The sequence below is a fragment of the Petromyzon marinus genome, chromosome 60, assembly GCF_048934315.1.
Source record: "Petromyzon marinus isolate PM22_M1 ecotype Great Lakes invasive population chromosome 60, UKy_Petmar_22M1.pri1.0, whole genome shotgun sequence".
Taxonomy (NCBI): domain Eukaryota; kingdom Metazoa; phylum Chordata; class Hyperoartia; order Petromyzontiformes; family Petromyzontidae; genus Petromyzon; species Petromyzon marinus.
This window is the reverse complement of record NC_133726.1, coordinates 8,627,194-8,642,641: the sequence shown is the minus strand read 5'-3', so window position 1 is coordinate 8,642,641 and position 15,448 is coordinate 8,627,194. Positions and strand designations below refer to the sequence as shown.

Genomic DNA, 15,448 nt, shown 5'->3' with positions numbered 1-15,448 from the left:
TCAGGGTTAGAGCGAGGATTAGGGTTGAGGATAGGACTACAGTCAAGGCTATGAACTTTGGGACAACGGCAGTGTTTGGGATTGCAGGTATAGCATTCGTAGTAGGGGTAATGTTACGGGCAAGGTTGTTGCTACCGGTGCGATTATGGCGATGAATACGGATTAGAGTTATCAAGATTAGAAAATTATTTGGTACAGTGGCCAGCACCAAAATTGTAAGCCAGAAAAATAGGGTATTTCTTTAACTTATGATTCCGAATTTTCTTTCATCTGTAGAATTATTTTATATATATGCACATGTATAACAAATTTGCAACAAGACACGAGAAAATAAAAATAGATTTATTTATTTTATCTGCAACACAACAATAAAATAATTTGCTCTTTGCACACGAACGTTTCGTCCATATCTCACACTTGTACATTACTTTATTTTACTTAGAATTTTCCTTAAGGCCAGAGTGCTCAAATCACAATCATGAGGTCATGAGTTCAAATACCAGAGGTTGACCATCATCGTCATTATCATCGTCGTCGCCGTCATTCCCATGAGATCAACAATACGAGCAGCACTACTTTGTCGGAAGTCAACAGCGGTCATCCCATGGAGTCACGGGCCCCTACCATGGTAACGTGGAATTTCCAGCACGACCTCAGTTGGCAGCAATGGAGATGAGTTTGTATGACCTAGAAAATACGATGCGTCCGGCGTCACACTCGGCTCACCGTCGTCATCGTAATTCATCATTTAAGCCGCGCCTCCGGTGCGGTACACGTTGACTCTCACTGCAGAAGTCTCGCCATGCGGGACGCCCCGGTGGCAGCTGTCTCTCCGCGGCGAAGGGTGAACGCGCAGCGGCGGCTTGCGAGTTGGCATTCGTGAAGCCAGTAGGCGGCGGTGGGGCGATGTTGCCACGCGACTCGTTGGATGTCACCGCTAGCAGTCGGTCCTGGAGCACGTGGAGTAGATGCCGAAGATGGCGACGCTGTCCGCGATGAGCAGCGCGTACAGCACCCTGTGGTTGTGCAGCACCCAGTGGCGCCCGGCGCAGCGCAGCTGCGCCACGAGCAGCGCCGCAAAGCCGCACGCGTTGGCGAGCAGGAATATCCGCGCGTACGGCACGGGCGCAACGGCGGCCGCTCGGCGCTCCGACCGCCCCGCCGCCTCCGGCTCGTTCCGGAAGCCTCCCCCTGGGGCCGCGGCGGCCACGGCCGCGTCGGCCGGCCCGGGCCGCAGCTCGGGCAGCCGGTCGCCCCGACCCCGAGCGCCGCCTTCCCCGGGCGTCGATGGAGGAGCCGCGTCGCCCTCCTCGCCATCCTCGCCCGGGTTCAACTCCCAGCGCGGGAGGCCCCGGTCGTGCATCTCGGCCGTGTCGATGAAGTCCGAGTCACCGAAGTCGGCGCGCAGGTTGTTCTCCCGCGCGGGTTTGCGTGCCGCGTCACCGCCGTGGTCACCGTCGTCGCGGGTTCTGCTCGCGCGCGGGCGCTTCGGGGGCCTCTCCCGGTTGCCGCCGCCGCCGCTCCCGCGTTTCTCCGCGGTCCTCCGGGAGCCACCCCGAGGTCGGTTGCCCCCAGGCGGCCCAGGCGGCCCAGGCTTCCGGGGGTTCCTGCGCTCGTCGAGTTCCCTGAAGGTGTCCCTCAGCCTCTCCAAGGTCCTGTCGACGGCGGCCTCGTAATCCTCGACGGCGGCCTCGTCCTCCGCGGGGCGCTCCTCCGGGAGCTCCGCTCCACCGTCGAAAAACACCGTGTTCCTGTCCGTGGACACCATCGCCACGGCACCGCCGTGACCGACGCCGCCGCCGGCGCCGCCGTCGGTGGGCGCCGTGGCCTCGTCGGTGCGCAGGTAGACGGTGTAGAGCACCGAGTTGGCGATGACGTACACCGTGACGGAGTCGTTGCGCGGGATGACCTTGAGGCTGCGCAGCGACAGCGACGGCCCTAGGAAGACGAAGGCGGCGCGCGTCACGGCCCCGCGCAGGGGCGTCACCACGCTCGCCAGGTAGCTCCCCGCAAACGAGTGGTTCGACCGGAAGGGGCTGTCGCTGAGCTTTCCGCGCGCGCTCACCCCGGCGTCGTCCACCCAGAACATCCGGCACGCCTCCGCGGTAACGCCGCCGCCGTCGCCGCCCGCCGGCGCCGCCACCGCCGCTCCGTTCAGCGCCCCCACCGCCACGGGGCGGAATCCGGCGTCCACGTTGTTGAAGAACGCTCGCATGCGGGAGGCGCGCGAGCCCGGGCGCCGCCGCACGTGATCGACGACGAGCAGCAGGTCGGGCCGCAGCAGCAGCGCGCTCCGCTGCACGCTGGCGAGCCCCAGCGCCGCGTCGTAGGCCCCCGCGGCCTCCCCCCGCGCGAACACCACGCCGCCGCGCTCCTGGGCGCGCTCCAGGCGGCCGTGAGCGTCGCCCGCGGCGCCGCGCTTGTAGCGCATCCACTTGGAGTCGCAGCTCTCCGTCACCTGGCCCTGCCACGGCGGGAAGCACACGTCCGGAGCGGCGGGCGGGGAGAACATGAGGCCGTTGTTGAGGAAGGTGTACTTGGGCCCGTAGAGGGCCTCCGTCACGCAGGCCGCCGGCGGCGGCGCCGCGCCGCCGCCCCCGCCGCCGGCGCCGCCGCGGCTCGGCACGAACACGAACGAGTTCTGGTCCGGGTGCTCGTGGCCCGGGTTGAAGTTGCGCCAGCCGTGCACCCAGGCCGCGTAACGCTTGGCGTGAACGATGTCGTAGATGGCGCGCCCGCCGATCTTGCCCGACTTGAATGAGAAGAAGGAGGCGTTGGCGCCCGCGGGCTGCGCCGCGCCGTAGGTCGCCACGCCCCAGTCGTGGAAGACGTGGAGCCGCGGCGAGCCGAAGTCCGGGGGCGGCCGCGGGGTCAGCGACGCGTCGAACCTGCGCGGCTCACGAGGGAACGACACGGGGAGGCCTGCGCTCGATCCGCCGGACGTCGAGGCGGAGGTCGGAGGGTTTCGGAAGCGGCGTGGCGCGGCTCACAACGTGATTTGACCCCGGTGTCTGTGGGTAGGAGGCTGTGGAGGGAGAGCCTGTGGAGGGAGAGGCTGTGGAGGGTGGGCCTGGGGCGGTGGGGGGGTGCTGTGGGGTTGGTGTCTCACCAGATGAACTCTGTGTGCAGCGTGGTCCAGCGCTGGCTGCGGGAGGGCGCCCCGGGTCCCGCCGCCGGCCGGTGCTTGCGGATCATGTCGGCCAGCCAGTTGCCGCTGCCATTGCGCATCACGAAGGCGTCGAGGAAGGCCAGTTGGCTCTCGGGGCCGTAGAACCAGTTGTAGTTCGAGTCGGCGATCCCGACCGTGCGCTGGAAGCCTGCGGCAGTCACACGCTCCTTCGGTTAGCACGGCTTTCCTGCTCCATACAGATCGATTCAAGAATCCTATCCTGGCCACCCTGCAGCCCAAGCCTACGTATGATGTGGCACTCCCAGGCATTCTCCCATCCACATAATAACCAGACTTAACCCCGACTTAGCGTCTCGAGATCCGACCGGATTGGGCGCATTTAGGGTGAGATTTGGCCATCGCGGTGTTGGCGTAGTGACTCAGGAAAGCTGCCAAGCGTCGCCAATTCCATCCAGATGAGCCCAGCCACGCACCGCCCAATTACATACCGACGCGTTCGGTCCCACCGTCGTGTGCAGATTTCGCCTGCGCGCGCGAGTGGCATTGGCACGGGCCCCTAGGTGCGAGCAATGAAATGGGGCCCAGCCGTATCCAATTAGCACGTCGTCCGCCAATGTTGACCCAAGCCGGCACCACTGCCAGGGCCCTCCAGGCCGGCCGCCAGCGCTCGGTGCCGGCTCGCCGCGCTCTGCCCAGGGCGGGGCTGCCTCGGGGCCCTCCGGGCCATGGGCCACCCCGGTGCAGTCGCACCGCCTGCACGCTCGACAACTCCGCCACCGACATTTGGTTCGCGTCGGTCCACAGGCCTCCACGTAGAACTGTGGGATGCTAAACGGAGTGAGCTCGGATGCGGGGCCGCTTTTGTCCATCATCCACCTGACCCACTCGCCTGACCACTAACCTGACCACTCACTCACTCATCACTCACTCACTCATCACCCACTCACTTGCTCATTCATGCTAACACCTTGCCCTCCCTCCCCGCCCCTCTTCCCCCCGTCACCCACCTCTGCCCACCCCCCCGGCCACCTCTCGCCCCATCCACCTGGACAGTGCCTACGTGTAGCTAAGGTCGCTTCTGAAAAAAGAGCTATATAGCTCAGTGGGCCTTACCTGGCAAAATTTTTTTAAAAGTTCAGTTTTAGGAGGGGAGGTGGGGGGTGGTGAGGGCGGTGGGGGGGGGGGGGGGTGTTGTGGTGCTTAGACCCCCACTCCCCACCCGCCCCCCGGCGTACCGGGCAGGATGGTGCGGTAGAGGAAGGCGAAGTGCTGCCGCAGCCAGGGATGGCCGGTGTGGTCGACGGCGAGGTGGCGCAGCAGCAGGTGGACGTACTGCAGGAGCGAGCGCGTCGAGTAGGAGGCGTACGCGACGCCCTCGTGCAGGGAGCCGTCGCGCACCTCGCGCAGGAGCAGCAGGGCTCGCTCCATCACCAGCACCGCCTGGCTCAGCCACAGGTAGGCGTCGTTCAGGTGGCCTGCGGCGGCGGCGGTGAGAGGGGCGGGGAGCAGGGAGAGATTGGGTGCGCGAGGGGCGGGAGAGGTATGAGGTGATTGAGCGAGGAAGTGAGCGATGAGGTCAGTGAGAGGTCACATGAGTAAGCGGGTGATAAGGTGGATGAGTGAGCGAGTGATTGGATCGGCGAGTGAGTGATAAGGTGGATAAGTTAGTGATTGGATGAGCGAGTGATTGGATGAGCGAGTGGGTGGTAAGGTGGATGAGTTAGTGATTGGATGAGCGAGTGATTGGATCAGCGAGTGAGTGATAAGGTGGATGAGTGAGTGATTGGATGAGCGAGTGACGGATAAGGTGGATCAGTAAGAGACGAAGTGAGTGAACAATTGGAGAAGTGAATGAGCAGAGGAGCGAGTGATGAGGTTTTTCTTTCTGGGCCACACGTTTGCTGCCGACAAATGCGTTGAGCCGCTGTTAATGTGCGCACGTTGTGAATGTTACCCCACAGTGCATCGTGGGTATTTTTCTTGGGGCGCTCCGCTTTTACTCCCACACGCGGGAGCGCTCATTAAAAAGGAATTGGTCAAAAAACATTTGAAATGGCGGGAACCCTCGTGGAAAAACAAAGTAAGTGTGAAGAGCCCCGCTTGAGGCTCTCCATATTATTATTATTCAGAATTCCTCTGCGGCGTAGGCGGAAGCAAATTGAAGTTTAGTGGAGAATGTGGCAGGAAACTGTCACGCAGGTTTTCCCCGCTCGCTAATTGTAAACAAACAAACCGTAACGCTGCCGAAATCATCGCAGTTTATTTCAATGGATGTAATAATTTCACGCGACTTGTCGCGTAATGTTGCGACGACGTTGGTTTTCACGTCACCGCGGTTGCAACCTGTCCTGCTTTTCCGCAAGGCTGTCCGATTTTTTTAGGTGCATGTCCCACGGTAAACTTGTAACTCTTCCCCTTTGGGAAAGCCGTGACGCTTTCCGGGACGTTGAAAGCTCAATTCTTTCTCGGTAATTACTGGCGAAACATCGTAATCAGATTGTAAATGTTGTAGATTTGCTCTCCAACACACCGGTGTGCTGTACTAGTAACAAATTGGCACGTTCGGTTTACCTGACAAACCCCTTACTCATTGGCTGTGTCGGGTGGTGGCGGGTTTAACGACACATTTATATATTTACGCGATCTAACCCAACAAAGCTATATTATTATGGATGATATTAGTCGCGAAAGCCTCCTCCTACGTGTTAAACTTTATAATAATGTTCACATTGTGCATCTCAAAATCGCTGACGGAACACGGACAAAGCTGGAAGGCAGCAGCCAGGCGGTGAGCCGGCACTCGCAACAACTGCCCGAGCTCTGCAGTCCTCTATATATTGGGACGTTTTCAGCCCAAGTGACGAGGGAGGAAACCGGAGCACCCGGAGAAAACCCACGAGTACGAGCGGGCAACGCTCTATCCCATGCAGATGGGACAGATGGAGATTAGTCCACACTTTGCTGTCCCGCATTCTCCTGGCGAGTCAGGGTAACGGCTACTCCTGGACCCCCCCACGGGAAGGGAGTTTCTCAAACAACATTTGTGTGTGCGGCGGATCCACCAACCCTCACTGCTGCCTCCACACACAGTCCTGGCTTACAGACAGCAGCCACATGCACCAGTGGAGTCGCCACCGCCCGCCACGAGAGACCGCTCCAGCCCCACGATGCGTCCGAGACTTTTGGAAGCTCAGAGGTGGCAACCCTGCATCTTTAAAGCCCCCCCACCCCCACCAAAAAAAAAATCTGTTCACGTTCCCCCAATCCGCTGGCCCTCATCCAGCAGCATATAGACCACGGATGACGGCGTTGGGATCACGGCGTTGGGGCAGCTTATTTCAATGACCGGGAAATATTACTCCGTCCATCTGTGTGCAATCTGCTTGGCTAAAGACATTTCACTCAGTGAAAAGAGTGGTTCAGGCACCTGGCAAGGATGCCTCCCAGTAGACTCCCCCCTGGACTTCTACGGGGCAGCAGCACGTCCCACTGGCGAAGACCCCGGGGCCAGCCCAGGACACGCTGGCGGTGGGACAATGTCGCTCAGCTGGCCTGGGAACGCCTGAGAATTCCCCAGGAATAGCGAGACTATGTGTATAGTAATGTAGTGTATAGTGTAGTAGTGTATAGTAGTGTAGTAGTGTATGGTAATGTAGTGCTGGAGTCTGTCTACTCAACACGCTGCTGCCGTTACCCTCACCGGGACAAGCAGATTGAGAAACTAACAAACGGAGCCCCTAAACTAGTAGTAACAAAACCGTACAGCTGACCGACATAATTGGCGACGACGACGACGAGGATGGAGCGTTACCCTGGGCCATGACGACGAGGCCGGCGGTGAGCAGCGCCACGCAGTTGGTCGGCTGGTGGTTGTGCAAGTACTGCTGGCCCCAGCCGCGGTCGAACGAGCGCTCGTACATGTAGCCAGCGGCCGCCACGATCGCGTCCAGGTAGAGGGAGCGGCGCGCGGGCCCCAGGCGCCCGTGCAGGAGGTCGAAGGCGGTGGCGAAGCCGACGAGGGAGTGGGCCATGGGCACCTCGTCGGCCGGGTCGCCTCGCACCAACCTGGTCGTGCGCGCGGTTTGTTTAAAGACGATTGGTCGGCTGAGAAATTGCAGAGATCATACATCGACGGCTCTTTTTTTTGTAGTCGGTTAATCGGGTCCCTTCAAAAATGTGCCCCTGCCCCCATCCAACAACAACAAGCGCCGTAACGACGGCGCTTGTGCCAGGCTATGTGCGCGTTGAGGCGACGCTCAAAGTCAACGGCCGAGTTCGCTGTCGAGTCTGCGGCTTGCGGCCGGCGAGTCCTCGAAACAACGGATCAATTGAGGCGTGCGGAGCCACGGCACGTCCATTTCACGCGTCGGCTTTTTCGCCACCGATATTCTCATTCACGATTGTTTTTTTGTGTGTGTTGGGGTTAGATCGCGTAGGTATACAAGTGTCTGTTTCTGTTTAAACTCTAACAAGGGCTCAGCTCGCGGGGAGAGCCTACGGTGCCAGCGACGTAATCTCTGGCGAAACGTCGGACAAAGTTGTCAACATATTTTGCTCGGGGAATTTTCAACGTAAGCCGGTGTTTGCTGATAAAAAAAAACATTTGCCAATGACGTAGCAACTCGATTCTGGAGTGGCTCTGTCGTTGGGTGATGGAGGTTTGGAGTAAAATTTTGACACGATTACCGTCTGTTCTCTGCGGTGGTAGCAGTTGCGTTCCTGAAGAACACCGCGTTATGGAAAGAGCTCGTGATAATAAATCACATGTAATGTTTAGTAAAGCACGGGCCGCGATAACGTCGTCAGATGCTGAACAAAGACTGAGGTGCCTGGGTAGCATCTAGAAGCATCCAGCAGCATCCCAATGGCTTGTGCGACGCTACGCCGAGGAAGCTCTACAACCAATCATTCCTGCTCCCGCTGCGATGTAGTTCTGTTCACTCGATGGCGTTATAAAAAACACGTTTCCTCCGTTTCCTCGCGTTATATCTCCAAATCGCGTTGTGAGAACACGCGTGAAGCGGAACTGACTGCACCTGCATGACAATCTAAACCCGAAAGAAACTACTCCAATGATGAATTACATCCATTTTCTTAACAAACCCCCAATTATTTCCAACGAAGACCAAATGTGACCCGTTTATAGCCAACTTGCGATGTTTACTTGTCCGAGTTATTGTCTCCCTATCGGCCTGCCTCGGCGTGTGCGCTTGCAGGCCACGTGCAATGTCTCCGCATGAATAGTGGTCACTGAATAGCGCCAGCGCTAAACCGTGCCACTGGTAAACTGGCACTGGACTGGCACGTGGCGATCCGTGCGCAGCGTGGAGATGCAGCTGACAGCAGCAAGTCCGTGCGATTTTAACATTTCCAATAAATCCCTTGCAAGCAAGGCTTGGTGTCAGTGGCGTAGTAACGACATTGTCAGCTCAGGGGGTGCGGCAATCGGTCAGGTGGGTGCCCCGATATTTGAGTTGTCTCTTCGCACGGTGGCACCTGGAGGCGATGATATATCGCGGCTCTTGTTGCCGAATCGCATCGTTACACTCACGGTCTGGAACACTTAACGCTGTAGGGGCGCTCCGTCAACTAAAGCTCATTGTCCTTTTACCCTCCATAATAGAGGTTTTTGGGTGAGACCGCGTGAATGTAAATGTGCCGTTAAACCCGCCACCACCCAACACAGCAAATCGGTAGGGGTTGTCACGTCAACAAATCATGCCAATTCGTTACTATAGCAACACCCGTGTGTTGGAGAGTAAACCCGCAACAGTAATTACAACCAGCATCTTCAGGCGAGAGTTGTGGAGAAATCCCGGCCTTAAATAGAGCGGGTAAATGTGATGCGGTGGCTTGCGAGCCAATCGGACGATCAAGTTTGTCAACACAGTTGTCAATGGGGCCCCCCCAACTCGTAGCTTTGGGGGGGGGGTCAAAGGCCCCCCCCCTCCTCCACTGAGCACACGCCACGCGACTGCGTGGGTGCATGTCCATAATAATGTCCAGGCCACGCTTTGTCCGGCAACCCGCGGTCGCTCCGCCGTTGTGGTTTCGCGAGGCGACGGCCACAGCGGCGATCGATGGACACCGGCGGTGTCCCGCAGGGGGCACGTGGCGGGGCCGCGGTGCGGCACGGCGGGGGCCGGCCACGTGCGGGTTGGCGAAAGAAGCTCAACGCGTGCATGCGTGGAGAAGTAGCAACAGACGAAGAAACCCCCAGCAACCCCCCCCCCCAACCCCAGCCTTTGACAGGCGGCCGTGGCGAGTCGCTGTGAGCGAGGAGCACCGATGGAGATCCGGCCACGCCCGGCCCCAACTTTGCCTCCGCGGTGCCGATGTTTGCACGGCCGCACGAGGTTCTCATTTCTGGCCGAATCGACCCAAGAGAGGGCCCAACCAGGACCGTTTCAGGTGTTCGCCAATTGTTGTTGTTGTTGTTGGTCATGGTCGGGAATGGAACTCGGTTCGCCGACACGCACAGAGGCAACGCACACGTGCAGGCACTCACAAACATCGACAAGCTGAGACACGTAAACAAAGACAAAGATCACCCGTGTAGCCTCAACAGGCTTTTGGGGCAAGTGCTGTTAGCGAGTAGCACCACCTATGAAGGCCGGTACGGCACACGAGGGGGGGCGGGTGGCGAGCACCACGCCCGACCGCCTTTGTCTCCCTCGTGGCGATGTTTCATACATCGCACCAGGTACTTATTTGAGGCTGAGTAGACCTAGGGGAGGCCCAGGACCGGATCAGATAATCGCCACTGGTGTTGGACGTGAGCGGGAATCGAACTCGGGACGCCAGGTTCATAACGCAGCGTAACGCTAACCGTTACGTGACACAGTACACACACACACAGTACACACACAGCACACACACACAGCACACACACACAGTACACACACAGTACACACACACAGTACACACAGCACACACACACAGTACACACAGCACACAGTACACACACAGTACACACACACAGCACACACACAGCACACACACAGTACACACACACAGCACACACACACAGTACACACACAGCACACACACACAGCACACACACACACAGCACACACACAGTACACACGCACACAGCACACACACAGTACACACACACAGTACACACACAGTACACACACACACAGTACACACACACAGTACACACGCACACAGCACACACACAGTACACACACATAGTACACACACACACAGTACACACACACCAGCTGGGCTGCACCGCCATCGCGTCCATGTAGTGCAGGGCGAGGTGCAGGGCGCGCGTGTGGTTGGGGTAGAGGAAGCAGTAGAAGGAGAGGGCCCCCAGGTTGTTCCCGAAGGCTTCGTTCCACTGCGCCGAGAAGAGCGACGGCTCCCGTGGCGGCACGAAGTCGCGGGGCGCCGCGAGCATCTCGCGGGCGGCCTCCCGCAGCCGGGCGGCGTGCGGGGCGTGCGACGCCGCCGCGCGCCTCCTCATCGCCTGCGCCTCCTCGGCGCCGAAGAACAACATCGGGTGGCTGCTCGTAGCTCGCACGGGTCCGCTGGTGGTGCCGTCAGTCCGCGGTGGACGGGGATTGGGAGGTGGAGGTGGTGGAGTGGACGTGGGTGACGGTGATGGGTTGGCCGAGACGCCGGCGAGAGCAGCGGCCGCGTAGGAGAGGATGAGGATGATGATGAGCAGGAAGAGGCGATGGTGATGATGGTGGTGGTGGTGGTAGCTCAGGGTGGTGGTGGTGGTGGTGGAGCGAGCGGTCGAGTCTCGCGGTGGAGACATCAACGCAGACGGCGGAGTACCCAGGAGCATGGCTTACTTTGGTAAAAACACAAAAAAGGAAATATAATATAATTATTATTCTAGCCCCTGGCGCTGCCAAGACTTTCCCTACGTCATCCGTGGGATGCGTGGTTTACGCGCGTGCTTGAGTTTAAAGAAAAAAAAAGGAATATTTAAATAAAGATTTTTTTGAAAAAAAAATTGGAAGTGCAAATATTTCACGCGGGGTTTTGTTGTTGTTGTTGAGTGTGAACAATAATGGCGCAAACTTTGAGCCGAACGATCTCAGCACGCACCTCCACCGCCTTCTCAGGACGTCTCACGCCGCACGTTGCTGAGGTAGCAAGGCAGCTCCGCACGCCACGCATCCCCACCGCTCTCTCTTCCTTCCCCACCGCTCTTTCTTCCTTCCCCACCGCTCTCTCTTCCTTCACCGCCGCTCTCTCTTCCTTCCCTACCGCTCTCTCTTCCTTCCCTACCGCTCTCTCTTCCTTCCCCACCGCTCTCTCTTCCTTCCCTGCCGCTCTCTCTTCCTTCACCGCCGCTCTCTCTTCCTTCCCCACGGCTCTCTCTTCCTTCCCCACCGCTCTCTCTTCCTTCCCTGCCGCTCTCTCTTCCTTCCCCACCGCTCTCTCTTCCTTCCCCACCGCTCTCTCTTCCTTCCCCACCGCTCTCTCTTCCTTCCCCACGGCTCTCTCTTCCTTCCCCACCGCTCTCTCTTCCTTCACCGCCGCTCTCTCTTCCTTCCCTACCGCTCTCTCTTCCTTCCCCACCGCTCTCTCTTCCTTCACCGCCGCTCTCTCTTCCTTCCCTACCGCTCTCTCTTCCTTCCCCACCGCTCTCTCTTCCTTCCCCACCGTTCTCTCTTCCTTCCCTACCGCTCTCTCTTCCTTCCCCACCGCTCTCTCTTCCTTCCCCACCGTTCTCTCTTCCTTCCCCACCGCCCTCTCTTCCTTCCCTGCCGCTCTCTCTTCCTTCCCCACCGCTCTCTCTTCCTTCCCCACCGCTCTCTCTTCCTTCCCCACCGCTCTCTCTTCCTTCCCCACGGCTCTCTCTTCCTTCCCCACCGCTCTCTCTTCCTTCACCGCCGCTCTCTCTTCCTTCCCTACCGCTCTCTCTTCCTTCCCCACCGCTCTCTCTTCCTTCACCGCCGCTCTCTCTTCCTTCCCTACCGCTCTCTCTTCCTTCCCCACCGCTCTCTCTTCCTTCACCGCCGCTCCCTCTTCCTTCCCTGCCGCTCTCTCTTCCTTCCCCACCGCTCTCTCTTCCTTCCCTGCCGCTCTCTCTTCCTTCCCCACCGCTCTCTCTTCCTTCCCCACCGCTCTCTCTTCCTTCCCCACCGCTCTCTCTTCCTTCCCCACCGCTCTCTCTTTTTTTACGATCAGAAGAAACAAGAAGATGCTCGGTGTAGTCGGCACTTTGCTCCGTTCATCATTTCGTTTTTTTTAATGCTTTGCTTTATGTAACCCCCCCCCCCCCCTTTTAAATGAAAGACCCACATTTGTTTTTCTTTTTTCTTTCCCCTTCCCTCTCTCTCTACCCCCGCTCTCTCTCTCTCTACCCCCCTCTCTGCCTCTCTTCTCTCTCTACCCCTTCTCCGCCCCCCCTCTCTCTCTGCCCCATCTCTTCCTACTCCATTTGGCTCTCTCGCTCTCTCTTTTTTCTTTATAACTACGACAAGTGCTGCATCTGCACGCAGCCCTTCCCACAGTCAAACGGCCTCCGACGGGTAGCTTAGATCTGCATGCAGAGCTCTCCGTCATCTGCCACCGAGCACACGGCCTCCTCCAGCGCCCACTGCTCCTTGAAGGCCGGCACGGCGTGGGTCAGCCGCGCGTGGCGGAACTCCGGCCACACCCTGGCTCTGACCAGAGCGCGGAAGATGCCCAGGCTGCTGGCCGGACGTTGCCCCTCCAGGGCCACCTTCCTCGCCCTGTATATGGCGAGCTTGGCGTAGCCGAAGAGCAACGTTGACCAGCCCCTGAAGATGTTGGGGTCCGTCGCCCTTCCCCACCGCTCTCTCTTCCTTCCCTACCGCTCTCTTTTTTACGATCAGAGGAAACAAGAAGATGCTCGGTGTAGTCGGCACTTTGCTTCGTTCATCATTTCGTTTTGTTGTTTTTTTCAATGCTTTGCTTTATGTGCCTCCCCCCCCTTTTATATGAAAGATTTCACGCTCTGCTCTCCTTCTTACCCCTTCCCTCTCTCTCTACCCCCTCTCTCTACCCCCCTCTCTCTCTACCCCCCTCTCTCTCTACCCCCTCTCTCCCTACTCTATGTCTATGTCCCCCCTGTTTTCTACGTAATATTTTTAAAGTTTTTTTTAACAAGTGCTGCTGCACCTGTCCTACGGCCTCCGACGGTAGCTCAGAGCTCACGCAGAGCTCTGCGCTAGCGTCTTCTGCCAGGGATATACAAGACGGGCAAAACAAGCCGTATGCTGAAGACAGAAGACGAGAGAAGCTCAAGCCGGACCCGCCAAGCTAGTCAAGAGTATTCTTGGGCGAGAGTAGTCCTTACTCTTTGGTTCTATTCGGTAAAGTCACGTAAAAAACAACAAAAAATAAAAATTCACGACGTTTCGGCCACACCACAAGCGGCCTTCATCAGGTGAAGGGACCAGACTGTCTAGAGGACAGCGCTGGAGTGAACACAGCCAAGCTCAGACCGCGACCTTTAAGGTGTGTGAGAGGAAGCAGAGCGCCTTGACAAAGGAATTAGCATAAAAAATAGCATTTAATTGGCGGACTTAGCATGATGAACGATGCACAGGGGGGAGCATGTGCAGACCGGCGAGGGGGGGAGGGGAGAGTTTACATATTGATGGTGTGAAAAGGGAATTTAAGCAGCTGCGAAAGTTTGGGATACCACTACTTTAAAAAATATACTGTACCATTGAAAATTAGTTTAATGTTTGGTTTGATTCAGAACATCTTTCCAATGGTTGCTTAATTTGAAACCATCCTCTCGGTTGAAATTGTGTCTGTGTTTGTAAATCTGAATTGCCTCGTGAACAAATCACTGATAAAAACTCGTGGGTTTGCAAAGAACCTTGATATCGGAGAAAATTATATCGTGATCACCCACAGCGTTGTAACAGTGGTCAGCTACGGCAGAAGAATTCGTTCTGCCATGTTTCAAATCTGATTTGTGCTCGCGAATTCGGTCAGAGACATGTCGTTTCGTCTCCCCGATATAGCAGTCACCACAGGTGCAGATCAATTTGTAAACTCCGGGGTACTGTAAGTCAGGAATGACATCCTTCACGGAAGGGATCAGGTCACGGATTTTGTGTACTGTATTGAACCGGACCAGGATCTTGTGTCTGTTTAGAATTTTGGAGGTCTTTTTAGTAACGCCTGCTATATATGGTAGTGTGATGGTTTTGATTGGAGTATCAAGTTGTTGTTTCTGTATGGAGGGAGAAACAGCTTGGCGGATGGTACGGTCAGAGTATCCATTCCTTTTGAGGGCCAGATGTACATGAGTAGTCCTGTGTGGACCTGCGTAGGCTAGAATTGGGTCGCTCGGGGCAAGCGCAGTCCGAGCGTCGGCACGCTTGGCCGTGTCCCGCTGAGACAGCGAGACACGGCAGCCGAGAGGGGTGAGAAAAGGAGAGAATAGGATAGGGACGGGGCGAGTGAGGGAGCGAACGAGCGACGGACGGCGGATCCTCGGCATAACTAAACAATTGTTTTTTATATATATAAAGCACTCTCATAAAGTGGCCCAGAAAGAAGACAAGAAGTCATCCGCCTTTATTTACAACACTACACACATGCACTCATTCAAAGTGACACCGAAGCACCGTGCTTTGCAGACTGCGAGCCCCACTCGACCACAGGGATCCGTCTCCATACCTACATCAGCCACCAATTCTCTCCACTGCTGGATGGGAAAATGTATTTCCGCTCACATATATCGTGCGCGGCGTTGGCACTTATAATATATATCCTGTGGGTATCACTGCATACGGGTCCATAGCTTTGATTACGTGGCCACAATCGCGCCGCATTACATTAACTGTGGCTTCTCTTTAATTTTACAATTACTCCAGGGGGCGTTGAGAGTTATCGCAGGGCTTTCCAGCTTGGCAATTTCGGGACACCACTCCCTCCCCACCCCTCCCGCTCGTGCCGTGTGGGGGTGTCGGTTTGCAAATTCATCAGCGACCGCAGATTATTGCGCACGGATTCCATCCACTGCTCCGGTCACCACCACAGTCTTGTGGTGCGCGCGCGTGCGCGCGCAAAGTTTACCAATCGGCCCCGCAGCCCCACCCCGCCCCGAGCGATCTTCATGCGCGATGTGGCCTCCTCGCTCCCCGCTGCTTCTCTTCGCGCGAGAAGGTCGCAGGCGTAGAGGACGCGTGGCGTTGAAGGGGTGAAGGGCAGGGGGCCTCAACGCCAGAAACAGCCCCCCCCCCCCTAGACAGATGATCGTGCGTTGTCCATGAGAGGGTGGCCAGGGAAAGAGCTCAATCAAATCTGGGATCGAACTTTTTTTAAAATCTCATCTGTACACAAACAACAATTTTCCCCAGTATA

General features: G+C 57.3%; 1 protein-coding gene across 1 annotated transcript; it reads right to left on the bottom strand.

The window, feature by feature from the left end:
- Nucleotides 1-328: 328 nt before the first annotated feature.
- On the bottom strand, nucleotides 329-11,270 carry DSE (dermatan sulfate epimerase). Its single transcript, XM_032976690.2, has 5 exons — nucleotides 10,354-11,270; nucleotides 6,942-7,195; nucleotides 4,366-4,605; nucleotides 3,110-3,317; nucleotides 329-2,888 (listed from the first exon to the last, which is right to left on the bottom strand). Exons 1-5 carry the CDS (start codon nucleotides 10,929-10,931, stop codon nucleotides 938-940), a joined length of 3,231 nt encoding a protein of 1,076 aa, XP_032832581.2. The 5' UTR covers nucleotides 10,932-11,270; the 3' UTR covers nucleotides 329-937.
- Between the last annotated feature and the right edge of the window lie 4,178 nt (nucleotides 11,271-15,448).